The sequence below is a fragment of the Acinonyx jubatus genome, chromosome X, assembly GCF_027475565.1.
Source record: "Acinonyx jubatus isolate Ajub_Pintada_27869175 chromosome X, VMU_Ajub_asm_v1.0, whole genome shotgun sequence".
Taxonomy (NCBI): Eukaryota; Metazoa; Chordata; class Mammalia; order Carnivora; family Felidae; genus Acinonyx; species Acinonyx jubatus.
The window spans coordinates 74,462,710-74,480,183 of NC_069389.1; the positions used below are offsets into that span (position 1 = coordinate 74,462,710).

General features: G+C 34.8%; 1 protein-coding gene and 1 non-coding gene across 9 annotated transcripts in view; both read left to right on the forward strand.

Moving 5' to 3' along the window:
- DIAPH2 (diaphanous related formin 2) overlaps positions 1-17,474 on the forward strand; it is a 971,442-nt gene that overhangs the window by 508,111 nt on the left and 445,857 nt on the right. For all 8 annotated transcript variants that reach the window (XM_027053564.2, XM_053201433.1, XM_053201431.1 and 5 more), the window contains one exon: positions 1,935-2,064. In XM_027053564.2, the coding sequence (XP_026909365.1) occupies positions 1,935-2,064 (130 nt within the window). The remainder of the gene's footprint in view (positions 1-1,934; positions 2,065-17,474) is intronic.
- On the forward strand, positions 7,195-7,301 carry LOC113597459 (U6 spliceosomal RNA). Its single transcript, XR_003418223.1, has one exon. It is a non-coding gene; the product is annotated as a U6 spliceosomal RNA (small nuclear RNA).

Genomic DNA, 17,474 nt, shown 5'->3' on the forward strand with positions numbered 1-17,474 from the left:
TAATAAAATAAAATACTTTAATATATGTCTTTGTACAATTTGATGTCCTGACAAATTAGGTAGGTTTTTGTTATTGGTGGTGGTGGTGGTGGTGGTGTGTGTGCATCTGTATAGTCTCCACAGTTTATAAAATATAGGTCAATTTCTTTTCCTTCAGAAAGATGTACCTTCTATTTTACCTAAGCAACTAATGTTTTTAAGGTTTAGGAATTCAAGTATTTTGTAAAAAAAGAAAAGAAAATGTGAACTTTCTTATAATTTGTAATATCCAGCATACTCTGAAAATGATACACTTTGTAAACATATACCACCATAATCCCAGGTAAAGACCTCTCTTTAGGAAAATGAGCCTCCCATTGAATCCTTTAGAGTAAACGCCTTGGTTAACACAAGTTGCCCTTGAGGTTTTGATGCTGTTTGTTCTTATTTATATCTTGTCCTTAAATTGTGTCATTTCAGCCTTATAATACTTGAAATTGTTAGGGGGAGCAACAAGATAATGCAAAATTTTAAATATTTCACCTATGTGGGATAAAGTAATCCCAGAAATTCTAAAAGAAATCATCATGACCTTGTCACCACCTGACTTGTCAACATAATGCCTCCTGTGGCTTTGTTTTGAGCCTTGAGACTAGTATTTCTTTTAAGTTCTTCATATCACAGCAACATAAATAATTGTTAAAAAGCTGTAGTACAAAACAGATTCAGTATGGGTCTGATTGTTTAAATGTGATTTTTTTTCCTCAGTCACTAAAACAGTAAATATTAAATTATTCTGTCAATTCCCTATCTTCCACAGCCTTTCATAAACCTGTTGGGGAAGAGTATACATTTATTCTAAACAGAGTTATCCTTAAAGCTAAAAACCCTGTATCAGTATGAATATCAGTAGGAAAACCCATCATCTAAGGATTATAGAATTAAAACATCCAATAAAAATGAGAAAACTTTATACTTTATTCTATATTTATCCTTTGTTTGTAGGTAAATCCTTGATTTCTTTTGCATCTTAGTCTAGTATGAGTGTTATATTAAAGACAAAGCTTAGATTTTCATCATAGATATTTTGTCCTATAAAGATTTTTATCATTCTAACTATAGCATCTCTTTTCTAAAGTTGTCTCTGAAAAAGAAATACCATATGTAAACGGAAAAAAAAGTCATTAGAATTATGTGCTCAGATTCTATTTTATTAATTTTTTTAACGTCTTATTTATTTTTGAGACACAGAGAGACAGAGCATGAACGGGGGAGGGGCAGAGATAGAGGGAGACACAGAATCGGAAGCAGGCTCCAGGCTCTGAGCCATCAGCCTAGAGCCCGAGGCGGGGCTCGAGCTCACGGACCATGAGATTGTGACCTGAGCTGAAGTCGGACGCTTAACTGACTGAGCCACCCAGGCGCCCCTCCAATTCTATTTTAAATCAGCATAAGAAGTTTTCAGTTTTTCTTTTTTGATGGCCTATCCAAGTAAAGGAAAACAAAAATTTACTTACTACTTTCCATTAATTTGTATCCGTAATGGTTACAAATAAATATAAAAGCTCACAAACAAATCCAGCTTTCAGTAATACATTTCTGTGATAAAGCAAAAACAAATACTGACAACATAAGCACACATTAACTAAGACTGTACTTAACAGTACTTGAATTAATGCTCTTTTCTCAGAGAATAGTTCATTTTTTGCCATAATAATTTAGACTTTTAAAATCTATATATTAAAATTTAAACTTTCTCTTTTTTGGGTCATCTTTCTTTTAAAATATGGTGTTCATTTTAAAATATAGAGCACTGTTGCTAGACCCCATTAGGGAGCTACCAACTAACATTTTTTAAATTTTAAATTAATTATAATGAATTGAGTTCATTTATTTCACTTGTTGAAGAAAAGGTCTATATTCATATTACCCAAAATATTGTTATTTTATTCCAGATCAGAGATACTAAGTCAGCAGATCAAAAAACAACCCTCTTGCATTTTATTGCTGAAATTTGTGAGGAAAAATACCGGGATATCCTGAAATTTCCTGAAGAACTGGAACATGTTGAAAGTGCAAGCAAAGGTAACTGATTTGTAGCTTTTTTGAGACTATTCCTCGCCTAAGTATTATATTTTAAGTGGTAATATTAAATAAACTTATTAACCATATTTTTCTGTTTATGGATATAAGAAAAGCAGGAAGATGATTTCCATTAGCATATATTTGACAGTATAGTGCATTTTAATGACCTACTTTTTACTTACTTAATTTTTTAATACTGCTAGGTTATTTGAGCTTTCATATCTCTTATGAGATAGTATGTTCATTCATTCATTTCATAATCACTTAAGTGTATATTGTTTGCAAAGGAACCATACCATGGGGCTTTTGATGATATCAATATGATGGTGGGACAGTTCTTGCTTGAATATATTTAATTTCTAGAAGGTAAAAAAAGACATATATCCACATAGTTTATAAAATAAGGATGAATATGAGAAGTACTACACAAAAAGATACTGTACTATAATTTAAATGAGATAAGAAGTTCCTTTTGAATATGTAGATAAGAGAAGGCTTCCTGGAAGAGGTCAAAGTGTGAAGCATGAGCACAGGATTTTTACAGATATGGAAAAGAGGCATGTGAGCAAATAATATGAGTAAAAAACAGTGGCACAATATGTTAAGATGGGTGAAAGAATGGTTGAAAGTGAGATTATATATGTGGAGAAGGAGAAGTACATTTTCCCTCAGGTAAGAAAGCCATGCCATAAATCTTATATTTGAAATCACACTATATTAATTCCATTTCTCTATAACTCTGAGGATTTTCAGTAAAGACTCAAAAGCATATACATTTCCCAAGTTTATTACAAACCATATAAACCTGTTAGTGTTCATTGAAGGGGGAAAAAAGTATGTCTATGAAACCCAGAATATTTTTTGTATAATATTGTTCAGTCGTCATCTCTGCCTGTCTGGTATTGTCAATCAAATCCTGAATGTATTTCTTTAATTTAATCCAGTGTGTCTCATTTTGTGGTCCCAGGACCAGAATAACAAAATAAGACAAAGTATGACTCCATAGTACTTTCCTTTTTGTTAAAAAAATCTTAAAGATATGATGTAAAATTATAGTCAGTGGCAATTGCTTTTCTAAAGAACTTCTATATCTTGGCCCTTACATTTAAAAATACACCATTATGACTAGTCATATCTACTACTAACATGTAACTAATGTGGGCTAATAGCAATATTTAAAAAAAATTATAATTGGAAACATGAGAAATGTCACAAATAAGACCAATTCTGAAATTCGATCATGTCATCCTATTATTACTGTTTGATTGCCCTCTACCATAATTTTTTCTAAATTTTATTTGTCCAATATGTAGATTCAATTCCAGAAAGATAATGAGAAGTATATCAATAATGTGTTTAAATAAAATGATGTTAATTTTATGATGATGATTTTTAGTTCTTAATTTTTAAATTTTTAGTTCTTACACCAAGGATACTTTAGATAAATATATCTGATAACCATTTTTATTCAAAATAATCTGGGACAACTGTAATGAAATATATAATGAAGTTTATATCAGCTTTTATTTTTAAGTCTAGATACTAGTTTATCTATCTATCTATCTATATATATATTTCTATATTGTCATATATTTGTGTCTCTGTCTATATCATTTCATACATACCTTTAGCCACCACTGCTATTGATGAAGGTAGCCTGTAGATCACAGCCTTCTGAGTTAGATATTATAAAGTTCTAATCCTAGCTGTATAACTTAGTTCTATAACCTTGAGCTACTAATGTAACTTCCCAAGTTTTGTTTCCTCATTTGTAAAATGGGAATTATAGTAACAAGAAGATCACATGAGTTGACGTGTTTAAAGCATTAAATAAAAGGCTTGGCACATAACTAAATATGTAGCTGTTGCTATACCACTATCTTTATTAGTAGTAGATATCATTTTTGATATACTACTACAAATATTGTAGTCACTGCCATTGTCTTGTTAGAAGGGGATAATCATAAGGGCACCTATAGTTACTACAGTTGCAGTCAACTCTGTATTATATCCAGTTCTATTTGTTTCCTGTGTGGGGGTTTTGGTAAATCCTTTCATATTTTTCTTTTACAGTATCACCAACTTTTTTCTTCCTGTCTATCAAAAGCAAAAACTCTGTTGTACTTTGATTATTTATGCTTTTCTGTGTTCTTCATGCCAGTGTTTTCAAAAGATTGTTGTGTGAAATCCTCTTCTATCTCACTGTTTGGGCCACAGCAATCCCCATTCTCAAGTTATTTTGACTAGTTTTTTCTCTTTCCCTATGAAATTCAGTCTCAACTTAAATTCTTAAGTGCATTCCACCTTTTTGCTTCCCTCTTTAATCTCCTCCTAGTTCTCATTTCAGTGTGCTGAGACATATTTTCTCTTGTGCCATTTTATTGCTTTCTAGTAATCCTGCCTCTGTGTATGATTTCATTCTGCATCCCATGCCTAGAAATCTCAACTTCCCTGTCCTCTAAGACAACTATCATTTGTCAAAACCCTGTTCAGAATCCATTTTTTAAATGTTTTGCTACTGAATCCCTAGGAGGAAATACTCTGGAATTTAGTCTACAGAGAATAAAAACAAAACATGGTAAAAGGTCAGCCAGGTACCTCTTGTTTACAGTTCAATACTTTTCCTTAGTATTTGAATCCAACTTGTCTTGTTTGCTTAATATGAGTTCAAAGTTGTTTGAAACACATTCTGTAACCTCTAGAACTGTGCATAGCATGTATATAGTCAAATAGTAAAAATACAAACAGATGAGCACTATATAATTCATTTTGTTTGATGATGGGCTATCTTTATGTGAAATGATAACCTTAAAAAAAAAAGAGAAAGAGAGAGAGGCAGACACAGAATCCGAGGCAGGCTCCAGGCTCTGAGCTGTCTGCACAGAGCCTGACATGGGGCTTGACCACATTGACCTACTTCCTTGAGTTGCAGAAGCCAATATGTTGGAGAAATAGGGGGAATCCCTACTACCTGCATTTCTCAAACAAAGAAGTGTAGAAGCCAAAGGAGTTTGAATACCAGAGCCTGGGAGGAAAAGAGACTGAATCTACTAGGAAGAAAATGGGAAAGCTAGAAAAAGATAGGGCTACCCCAAGCAACAAATCAAAGCACACCTGATGGAGGGTCCAAAATATTACTACGAGTATGGTAATAAAATAACCAAAGTCACAACAACAGAGAGCAAGTAACAATCTCCAAAAAACACCTCCTGAAGGGCCAGGCCCTGGACAGTGTATGACCCTCCTTTAATATAGCAGTGCTCGCAAATCCAGAGTACACCACAAACTGTTAAAACACATAAGGGACAGAACACTAGCCAAAATTCTAAAATGGAATAATTCTCATCAAAAGAAATTCCAGTAAATCGTGACAGCTAACAAATTGATCAAGACCAATTGAAGCAATATAACTTAACAAGAATTTAGAATAATAGTCATGAAATTAAATACTGGGCTTGAAAAAAGCATAGAGGACAGCAGAGAATCTATTGCTACAGAGATCAAGGGACTAAAGAATAGTCATGATGAATTAAAAAATGCTACAAATGAGGTACAAAATAAAATGGAGGTGACCACAGCTCAGATTGAAGAGGCAGAGGAGAGAATAGGTGAATTAGAAGATAAAATTATGGAAAAAGAGGAAGCTGAGAAAAAGAGAGAAAAAATATCCAGGATTGTGAGGGGAGAATTAGAGAACAAATTGATGGAATCAAATGGAACAATATCTGTATCATAGGAATTGCTGAAGAGGAAGAGAGAGAGAGAAAGGGGCTGAAGGTGTACGTGAAAAATTATTGCTGAGAACTTACCTGACCTGGGGAAGGAAAAAGGCATCTAAATCCAAGAGGCACAGAGGACTCCCTTCAGACGTAACTTGAATCGATTTTCTGCATGACATATCATAGTGGAACTTGCAAAATACAAGGATATAGAGAGAATTCTGAAAGCAGCTAGGGATAAACGGGCCTTAACATACAAAGGTAGACACATAAGGTTAATAGCAGACCTATCTACTGAAACTTGGCAGCACAGAAAGGGATGGCAGGAAATCTTCAATGTGATGAACAGAAAAATTATGCAGCCGAGGATCCTTTATCCAGCAAGTCTGTCATTCAGAACAGGTGAAATAAAGGTCTTCCCAAACAAACAAAACCTGAAGGAATTGATCACCACTAAACCAGCCCTACAACAGATCCTAAGGAGGATTCTGTGAGTGAAATGATGCAAGGACCACAAAGTACCAGAGACATCACTACAAGCATGAAACCTACAGACATCACAATGACTCTAAACCCATATCTTTCTTTAATAACACTGAACGTAAATGGACTAAATGCGCCAACCAAAAGACATAGGGTATCAGAATGGATAAGAAAACAACACCCATCTATTTGCTGTCTACAAGAGACTCATTTTAGACCTGAGTCCACCTTCAGATTGAAAGTGAGGGGATGGAGAACTGTCTATGAAACTACTGGAAGGGAAAAGAAAGCTGGAGTAGCCATACTTATGTCAGACAAACTAGACTTTAAATTGAAGGCTGTGACAAGAGATGAAGAAGGGCATTATATAATAATTACAGGGCCTATCCATCAGGAAGAGCTAACAATTATAAATGTCTATGCACCGAATACAGGAGCCCCCAAATATATAAAACATTTAATCACAAACATAAGCAACATTATTGATAAGAATGTGGTAATTGCAGGGGACTTTAACTCCACTTACAGAAATGGATAGATCATCTAGACAGAGAATCAATAAAGAAACAAGGGCTCTAAATGATACATTGGATCATATGGACTTGACAGATATATTTAGAACTCAGCATCCCAAAGCAACAGAATATACTGTCTTCTTGGGTGCACATGGAACATTCTGCAAGATAGATCACATACTGGGTCACAAAACAGCCCTTAATAGGTATAAAAGAATTGAGATCATACCATGCACACTTTCAGATGACAATGCTATGAAATGTGAAATCAACCAGAGGAAAAAGTCTGGAAAAGCTCTAAAAGCATGGAGGCTAAAGAACACCATACTAAAGAATGAATGAGTCAGCCAGGCAATTAGAGAAGAAATTAAAAAATATATGGCAACAAATGAAAATGAAAATACAACAATCCAGTGCTCGCTTCGGCAGCACATATACTAAAATTGGAATGATACAGAGAAGATTAGCATGGCCCCTGCACGAGGATGACACGCAAATTCGTGAAGCTTTCCATATTTTTTCGTCACCACTAAAACAGCCCTAGGAGACATCCTAAGGGGGATCCTGTGAGACAAAGTACCAGAGACATCGCTACAAGCATGAAACCTACGGACATCACAATGACTCTAAACCCATAACTTTCTATAATAACACTGAATGTAAATGGACTAAATGCGCCAACCAAAAGACATAGGGTATCAGAATGGATAAGAAAACAAGACCCATCTATTTGCTGTCTACAAGAGACTCATTTTAGACCTGAGGACACCTTCAGATTGAGAGTGAGGGGATGGAGAACTATTTATCATGCCACTGGAAGTCAAAAGAAAGCTGGAGTAGTCATACTTATATCAAACTAGACTTTAAATTAAAGCCTGTAACAAGAGATGAAGAAGGACATTATATAATAATCACAGGATCTATCCATCAGGAAGAGCTAACAATTATAAATGTCTATGCGCCGAATACGAGAGCCCCCAAGTATATAAAACAATTAGTCATAAACATAAGCAACCTTATTGGTAAGAATGGGGTCATGGCAGGGGACTTTAATACTCCAGTTACAACAATGGATAGATCAACTAGACACAGGATCAAAAAGAAACAAGGGCCCTGAATGATACATTGGATCAGATGGACTTGACAGATATATTTAGAACTCTGAATCCCAAGCAACAGAATAAACCTTTGTCTCAAGTGCACATGGAATATTCTCCAAGATAGATCACATACTGGGTCACAAAACAGCCCTTCATAAGTATACAAGAATTGAGATCATACCATGCATTCTTTCAGACCACAATGCAATGAAGCTTGAAATCAACCACAGGAAAAAGTCTAGAAAACTTCCAAAACCATGGAGGTTAAAGAACACCCTACTAAAGAATGAATGGGTCAACCAGGCAATTAGAGAAGAAATTAAAAAATATATGAAAACAAACGAAAATGAAAATACAACAATCCAAATGCTTTGGGATGCAGCGAAGGCGGTCCTGAGAGGAAAATACATTGCAATCCAGGCCTATCTCAAGAAACAAGAAAAATCCCCAATACGAAATCTAACAGCACACCTAAAGGAAATAGAAGCAGAACAGCAAAGACAGCCTAAACCCAGCAGAAGAAGAGAAATAATAAAGATCAGAGCAGAAATAAACAATATAGAATCTAAAAAAACTGTAGAGCAGATCAATGAAACCAAGAGTTGGTTTTTTGAAAAAATAAACAAAATGGATAAACCTCTAGCCAGGCTTCTCAAAAAGAAAAGGGAGATGACCCAAATAGATAAAATCATGAACGAAAATGGAATTATTACAACCAATCCCTCAGGGATACAAGCAATTATCAGGAAATACTGTGAAAAATTATATGCCAACAAATTGGACAACCTGGAAGAAATGGACAAATTCCTAAACACCCACACGCTTCCAAAACTCAGTCAGGAGGAAATAGAAAGCTTGAACAGACCCATAACCAGCGAGGAAATTGAATCAGTCATCAAAAATCTCCCAACAAATAAGAGCCCAGGACCAGATGGTTTCCCAGGGAAGTTCTTCCAGATGTTTAAAGCAGAGATAATACCTATCCTTCTCAAGCTATTCCAAGAAATAGAAAGGGAAGGAAAACTTCCAGACTCATTCTATGAAGCCTGTATTACTTTGATTCCTAAACCAGACAGAGACCCAGTAAAAAAAGAGAACTACAGGCCACTATCCCTGATGAATATGGATGCAAAAATTCTCCATAAGATACTAGCAAATCGAATTCAACAGCATATAAAAAGAATTATTCACCATGATCAAGTGGGATTCATTCCTGGGATGCAGGGCTGGTTCAACATTCACAAATCAATCAACGTGATACATCACATTAATAAAAGAAAAGATAAGAACAATATGATCTTGTCAATTTATGAAGAAAAGGCCTTTGACAAAATTCAGCAACCTTTCTTAATTAAAAACCCTTGAGAAAGTCGGGATAGAAGGAACATACTTGAAGATCATAAAAGCCATTTATGAAAAGCCCACAGCTAACATCATCCTCAATGAGGAAAAACTGAGAGCTTTTTCTCTGAGATGAGGAACATGACAGGGATGCCCACTCTCACCGCTGTTGTTTAACGTAGTGTTGGAAGTTCTAGCATCAGCAATCAGACAACAAAAGGAAATCAAAGGCATCAAATTTGGCAAAGATGAAGTCAAGCTTTCACTTTTTGCAGATGACATGTTAGTATACATGGAAAATCCGATAGACTCCACCAAAAGTCTGCTAGAACTGATACATGAATTCAGCAAAGTTGCAGGATACAAAATCAATGTACAGAAGTCAGTTGCATTCTTATACATTAACAATGAAGCAACAGAAAGACAAATAAACTGATCCTATTCACAATTGCACCAAGAAGCATAAAATACCTAGGAATAAACCTAACCAAAAATGTAACAGATCTGCATGCTGAAAACTATAGAAAGCTTATGAAGGTAATTGAAGAAGATATAAAGAAATGGAAAGACATTCTGTGCTGATGGATTGGAAGAATAAATATTGTCAAAATGTCAATACTACCCAAAGCTATCTACACATTCAATGCAATCCCAATCAAAATTGCACCAGCATTCTTCTCGAAACTAGAACAAGCAATCCTAAAATTCATATGGAAACACAAAAGGCCCCGAATAGCCAAAGTAATTTTGAAGAAGAAGACCAAAGCAGGAGGCATCACAATCCCAGACTTTAACCTCTACTACAAAGCTGTCATCATCAAGACAGCATGGTATTGGCAGAAAAACAGACACATAGACCAATGGAATAGAATAGAAACCCCAGAACTAGACCCACAAATGTATGGCCAACTAATCTTTGACAAAGCAGGAAAGAACATCCAATGGAAAAAAGACAGTCTCTTTAGCAAATGGTGCTGGGAGAACTGGACAGCAACATGCAGAAGATTGAAACTAGACCACTATCTCACACCATCCAAAAAAATAAACTCAAAATGGATAAAGGACCTGAATGTGAGACAGGAAACCTTCAAACCCTAGAGGAGAAAGCAGGAAAAGATCTCTCTGACCTCAGCCATAGCAATCTCTTACTTGACACATCCCGAAAGGCAAGGGAATTAAAAGCAAAAATGAACTACTGGGAACTTATGAAAATAAAAAGCTTCTGCACAGCAAAGGAAACAACCAACAAAACTAAAGGCAACCAATGGAATGGGAAAAGATATTTGCAAATGACATATCGGACAAAGGGCTAGTATCCAAAATCTATAAAGAGCTCACCAAACTTCACACCCGAAAAACAAATAACCCAGTGATGAAATGGGCAGAAAACATGAATAGAGACTTCTCTAAAGAAGACATACGTATGGCCAACAGGCACATGAAAAGATGCTCAATGTCACTCCTCATCAGGGAAATACAAATCAAAACCACACTCAGATATCACCTCACGTCAGTCAGATTGGCTAAAATGAACAAATCAGGATACTAGAGATGCTGGCGAGGATGTGGAGAAATGGGAACCCTCTTGCACTGTTGGTGGGAATGCAAATTGGTGCAGCCACTCTGGAAAACAGTGTGGAGTTTCCTCAAAGGTTAAAAATAGACCTACCCTATGACCCAGCAATAGCACTGCTAGGAATTTACCCAAGGGATACAAGAGTACTGATGCATAGGGGCACTTGTACCCCAATGTTTATAGCAGACTCTCAACAATAGCCAAATTATGGAAAGAGCCTAAATGTCCATCAACTGATGAATGGATAAAGAAATTATGGTTTATATACACAATGGAGTACTACGTGGCAATGAGAAAGATGGAAATATGGCCCTTTGTAGCAACGTGGATGGAACTGGAGAGTGTTATGCTAAGTGAAATAAGCCATACAGAGAAAGACAGATACCATATATTTTCACTCTTAGGTGGAACCTGAGAAACTTACCAGAAGACCATGGGGGAGGGGAAGGAGAAAAAAAGGAGTTAGAGTGGAAGAGAGCCAAAGCATAAGAGACTCTTAAAAACTGAAAACAAACTGAGGGTTGATGGGGTTGGGAGTGAGGGGAGGGTGGGTGATGGGTATTGAGAAGGGCACCTTTTGGGATGAGCCCTGGGTGTTGTATGGAAACCAATTTGAAAATAAACTTCATATGTTGAAAAAAATAGAAACAAAGAAAATGATAAGAAAAATTAAAAATTAAAAATTTATATAACATAAAAAATAATTTAAAAAATTTGACAAATGGATCAAGGTGTGGTTTATATACACAATGGAACACTGTGTGGCAATGAGAAAGAATGAAATCTGGCCATGTGTAGCAATGTGGATTGAACTGCAGTGTGTTTATGCTACGTGAAGTAAGTCAGGCAGAGTAAGACAGATACCATATGGTTTCACTCATATGTGGATCCTGAGAAACTCAACAGAAAACTAGGGGAGAGGGTAAGGCAGAAAACAGAAAGTTACAGAGAGGGAAGGAGGCAAGCCATAAGAGACTCTTAAATACTGAGAATAAGCTGAGGGTTGATAGGTGGTGGGAGAGAGTGGAAAGTAAGTGATGGGCATTGAGGAGGGCACCTATTGGGATGAGCAGTGGGTGTTGTATGGAAACCAATTTGACAATAAATTACATATAAAAAAATAAAGTACCTTTCCTTTTAAACTATAGAGATATTGATAAGATGAAACTAATTCCGTTAATGACTCAATTATGTAACTCATAGTATACTATGTATTACTACTAATACCTTTTTTCTCATATTTTTGGATTTTTGGAACCCAAGTATAAATTTTGATGGCGTAAAAATCTTTTCTCTCTTGTATAGCAGTTATATTTATTTAAGTTGTGTAGTATAGTTATAGGCCTCAAACTAACTGACCAAAAACATATGTTGAAGTGTGAGGAAAACTGAAGGTATGAAATATGTGGAATCTGTGGAGAAATTCGTTTTATAATCGTGTTTATTCTTTAGCTAAACTTCTAAAACTTTGTGTTTTAGAATAAACAAATATATAGCATAAACTTAGCATACTTTCCTGGAGCTCTGTTAACTCAGAGATTTGGGGGAAACACATAATTTTCATATTAAAACAGATATATATTATGGAATAGAATTCAAAACTACATGAATTTTTTAAAATGAAACAGTTGACTTCAAAGAAATTTCACACTTGCAACAGATCCCTAAGGGTGTGTGTTCAATCTTCTCTTCCATTAGGGGCACTAGGGTGAGAAAAGTTTATGAAGCATTGCTTAAAGAATTACAGAATGGTTTCGTTTTGGTTTGGTTTCACTTATTTATGTATTTAGTTATTGTGGCCAGGAGGAGGAGGCAAGTAGGCAAGGTGAGGGAGCAGAGTACCTAACTTTCTTCTAAATAGACATTCTCATATCCCTTATGAAGTTCAGCATCAAATACTACATTGTCATTTTATTTCCAGTGAAATTAATAAAACAGTATTGCACTGGTCATTTTATTCGAGGTTGAATTATAAATCTTCAGGTCCTCGTATTCATGTTTGACATACCAATGAGTCTGTAGAAAGGAAAAAAAAACCTGGTTGCTATAGAGACTCTGATGCCTTTAAAATATTTAAAATACTTTTGATAAACTACAATTACCTTTTCCCGAATGATTAGGTTTAAAGATTATGTGTATACTGTGTGTGTAATTATATATAATACATATATATATAGTATAAAGCATTGCTGTTTTATGAGTCATATTTTATAAATCCCTTATTCTTCTCCCCACCACTGTGGCATTCACTTTAACTTTGAGGTGTAAGGATTTTTACAGTTGATTAAAAACCTCTAGGGTTAAAAACAAAAGTAAAAAAAAAAAAACCAAGAAAAAACAAACAAACATTAGTGTTTTCTAGGTTGGCTCCAGGGATTAAACCAAAAGATTAAAGTTTAATTAAAACTCTTCCATTCAATGGGGAAAAATTGTATTAACATATTTGAAAGCACTATTAATCCTAAGGATTCACATAAATATGAAATGGGTTTCACTTCAGTTAATTTAGTGTCATCTTACAAGATAAAAGCTGTCAAGTTTCCTATAAACAGTGTTAATTTATTATGAATTGAATCAATTATTATAAATTTTAATGACCAACTATACCTTTTGATATCTCTCATCTTTCCATGTGATATTAGTAACTCTGATTATTTTTTTTAATTTTATCTACTCTGACTTCTTTACAGGATTAATCATGATTAAAGCTCAGACTAGAGGGAATATTGTAGACGAAAATGTATGAAATAAAGTTAAATAATAGGAGAGTATAAAATTTGAGGGAACAACAACAACAAAAACACAAAACATCATTTTCCAAAACTCCAGAGCTGGCACAAGCTTTAGAGGTCATCTCTCCCTGCTAAAAGGGACCCAAGATAGCAATTAGTCCAAATTCATTATTTTACAGTTCAAGAAACTGAGGCCAAGACCGATGAAGGAATTCTCCACGATCACACAACTGGATTGGATAATCAATGAAAGTCTGCAGACCTTGTCTGGAGTTATTTTATTACATATATTTCAGCTCCATTTTTGCTTCCTTTGTGGTCTAAAATATACAACAGATTCATGCTCACATATTGGAGTAAATGCTGACTAAATAAAAGACTTACTGGAGTATAAATGCTACGTCATCTTTGTAGCCCCATTTTGACAGCAAAATCCTTTCTTTGTGTCACAACACTTTAGTGATATAATAATATTTCTCATACCATATTCATATATTTTTTTCATTGCTTGTTTCTGTCTTTACCTCCTAGGTTAGTCCCTACAGTCTCAGTGCTAGCACAGCATCTCAGACACAAGGAAATGCTCAATTAAAGTTTATTAAATTGAATCATTGTATATCATTGTAGTGTAGCAGGCATATCTCAAAATAAGGCATTGTAGGAAGTAGACAAATCGAGTTACAGCCTTAAAATTACTATAAATACAAGAGGAGAAACAAGATAAGTTACAATAAAGAGAACACCAGGACTCAACAATATTTCCTGGTCTATATTTTACTTCTTTCAAGAAGAAAGTTAAAATTGGAAACTATCATGCTAATAAAGGAGAAGATCTAAACTTATGGAGGCCACCAAACCATAAAGGATCGTAATGAGCAGTAAAGATTAAAGTCTGATCGGATCTAATGGCAGCCAACTTTCTCAATGTTATATACTGCTGAAACACCTCTCATTGTAATTCCTGAAAAAAAATGCTTTCATATTGTCTAGTGTTAGTTTTATTGAAAAATCTTTGAGTTATGTAACAAAATCCTACTGTTTTTAGTGACTCATAAAGCCCAAAGATGTGAGAAAATATTAAACTCAGTATTTCCTAGCAGATTTAATCTTTGAGTTTTAGTCTATCATTTTAGGAGCACAATATGAAAATATACTGATGTGACAAAATATAAGTAGAATTGACCTTATTTAAATGTGAGCAGTGTGAGTGTAAAACTGATTACACGTCTTACCACGACATCATTTTTACAAGAAAAGTTAAATTGTTCAGCTTCCTTTGGACTTTTTCATATATACTATAAAAATAACCTAAATAGTTTTTGCTGAATGAATTGCATTCTATCATATTAATACCATAAATATCTTATAAAATTTAAAGGAATATTACATTTTAGGGAATCAAATTAATCAGTTTTACAGTTTGTTATATTTCTTTCTGATACCATGTCACCATATTTTTTAAATAAAGTGAATTTCTTTAAAATAACAGAAATAATAAAATGTCTAAAACATGCATAGAAAATGAATTTTCAACCTAAAATTTCAAAAGGATTTGGGAAAGAAAGTCATTTGTGTGTGTGTGTGTGTGTGTGTGTGTGTGTGTGTGTGTGTTTTGTTGTTGTTGTTGTTGGTCGGTAATCTAGTCATTACCAAACAGTGTTTTAAATTCATAATGTATAAACACTCTAATTAATATTCATTTCCAGAGGAAACTATTCATTGAAACAAATAATATCTTCAGGTAGCAGTTAAAGGAAGCATAGAGCATGCCATTTGGATTTGAGTAAAATGTTTCAGTGTAAGTCAACATTTTTTAATAAACTTATATAGGCATTTGTCAGGATATCTTAGCTGTTACATCCCAAAATCTTTTCTGCTAGTAATTGTGTGCATAGCTTATCTGTCTCACATCTTTGCTCCTCATGTCTCAGAGCCTAGATTCCTGTCCTTTTTCCAAACAGAAATGCTACCCCCTTCTCTCAGCCCATTTGAGCCCTATGTATCTCTTTGAAGGTCCAGCTTAAATTTGACCTCTCCATAAAAGCTTTCCCAGTTGTTTTGGCTTTCAGTGGTTTCTCACTCCTGTCTTCTAGAATAGTACCAACTTGAACTTTTTAGTTTGATTCTTGATCCTATACTTTTTTGCATTACAATATAAAGGTTTCCATGTTTATGGCTACATCCCTACATGATGCTTTCTGAAATAATGTGTGATGTCATTAGTCTGCTTTTTCAGGGCAAAATCTAGCACAGTAAATTCAGTGCTGTGAATGTTTATTAAACATCAACCTGGAACACCTGGGTGCCTCAGCCTGTTAAAAGTGTCCAACTCTAGATTTCAGCTCAGGTCATGATCTCATAGTTTGTCAGTTGGAGCCCTGTGTTGGGCCTCTGTACTCACAGCGGGAAGTCTGCTTGGGGTTTTGTTTTCCTCTTTCTCTGCCCCTCCCTGGCTCACTCTCTTTCTCAAAATAAATAAATGGACATTTAAAATGAAACAAAACATCGACCGGATCCCAGCTGCTATCTTTATGTAACCTGACAGTGAAACTTTCTGGGTATTTAAATTAGCTAAAATATATTTGCAGATATTTAATTTCAACTTCTTACATATTAAGCAACAAGGAGAAAATCAGGTAAAAAAACGTGTTCTTTAAAAATGGCTATTTAAGGAAAAATAAATGTGTGGTGTTAGAAATAATTATAATGGTTACTCTTGGTGTGGGTTAGTGACAAGGAGAGAGTACATGAGGGGTTCCAGGGTGTTGGTCATGTTCTGTTTCTTGATCTGGATCCTCATTACATGGGTGTGTTTATTTTGTGAAAATTCATTCAGCTGGTAACCTGTGTGCACAATGTATGTATGCTTCAACATAACATTTTTAGAAAGTTGGTTGATCAGATTTTTAAAATGTGTATAAAAAGTGAGAAAGGTGTTACATTTTAATCTAGAGCGTCCTCAGTGTTTTTCCTGTGCTTAGTTATAATGATCACATGCATTGCATAAATATTCGCTGTCAGAGTTGATCTGATGTTATTGTAAATAATTATTTTTCAGCAAGTTGTATGTCACTTAATGTTTTTATCGAAGTGTCTTTAAGTCTTAAGAGTGGATGGGTACATTTTAGTATTTAAAAAAAAATAAGAAAACACAGACCGAGCACATTATATACCATGGAAACATTCAGGGTGATCTTTTCATACTTGTTATCAATATTATGCTGTCTTGTATGTTATTGAATCTTAACATGCCCTGAGCACATCCTGAGTTAAAATTTTCACCAAGAACCTGTCATTGTTGTCATTGTTATCACTGTGTCTTTGTTTCAATGTTAGGAAATAAGACATGTGGGAATGTTGCCCAGTTTTATCTCATTCTCAAATCAAGCTCATTAGTTAAAATTTGAATATTCATACATCAAATGTTGTAATTTGAGTGACTCTGAACTAAAGCACAAAGATATATTCAATGCAAGAGGTTAAAGGACTGATATTGAGTAGTAATGTCAAGGTGGAGAAGGGAGAGTAAAGGAAGAGGGAAAACTAACAGAAATGAAGAAAGATGCAGCTATCTGCTGTCACAGCAGAGTGAAAAGAAGAGGTGGCTCATGCCCTGAGTGGAGGTTCTATTGTACCTCTAAGAACAAGTGGTGGAATCTGGAAATCAACATGGTAACTGTTACTGCAGTTTTATCCACTATGAATCCTTCTGATGGATTCATCAATAAGCACGAGATTGGGAAATTCAGGAAGTAAGGAACTGCATCAGAGGTACCTAAGCAGTTGCCTCCATTCTCCCACTTTTTACACATTTCAAATGTGTTGAACACAAGGATCAAGTTGTAGGGTGCTACACTGGTGGTGTGATTTCTGGAATTTAACCGAGGTCTTTTTCTGGAATTTGGATTCTACATGTTAATGAGGTAAATTAGTAAATAGCAAAC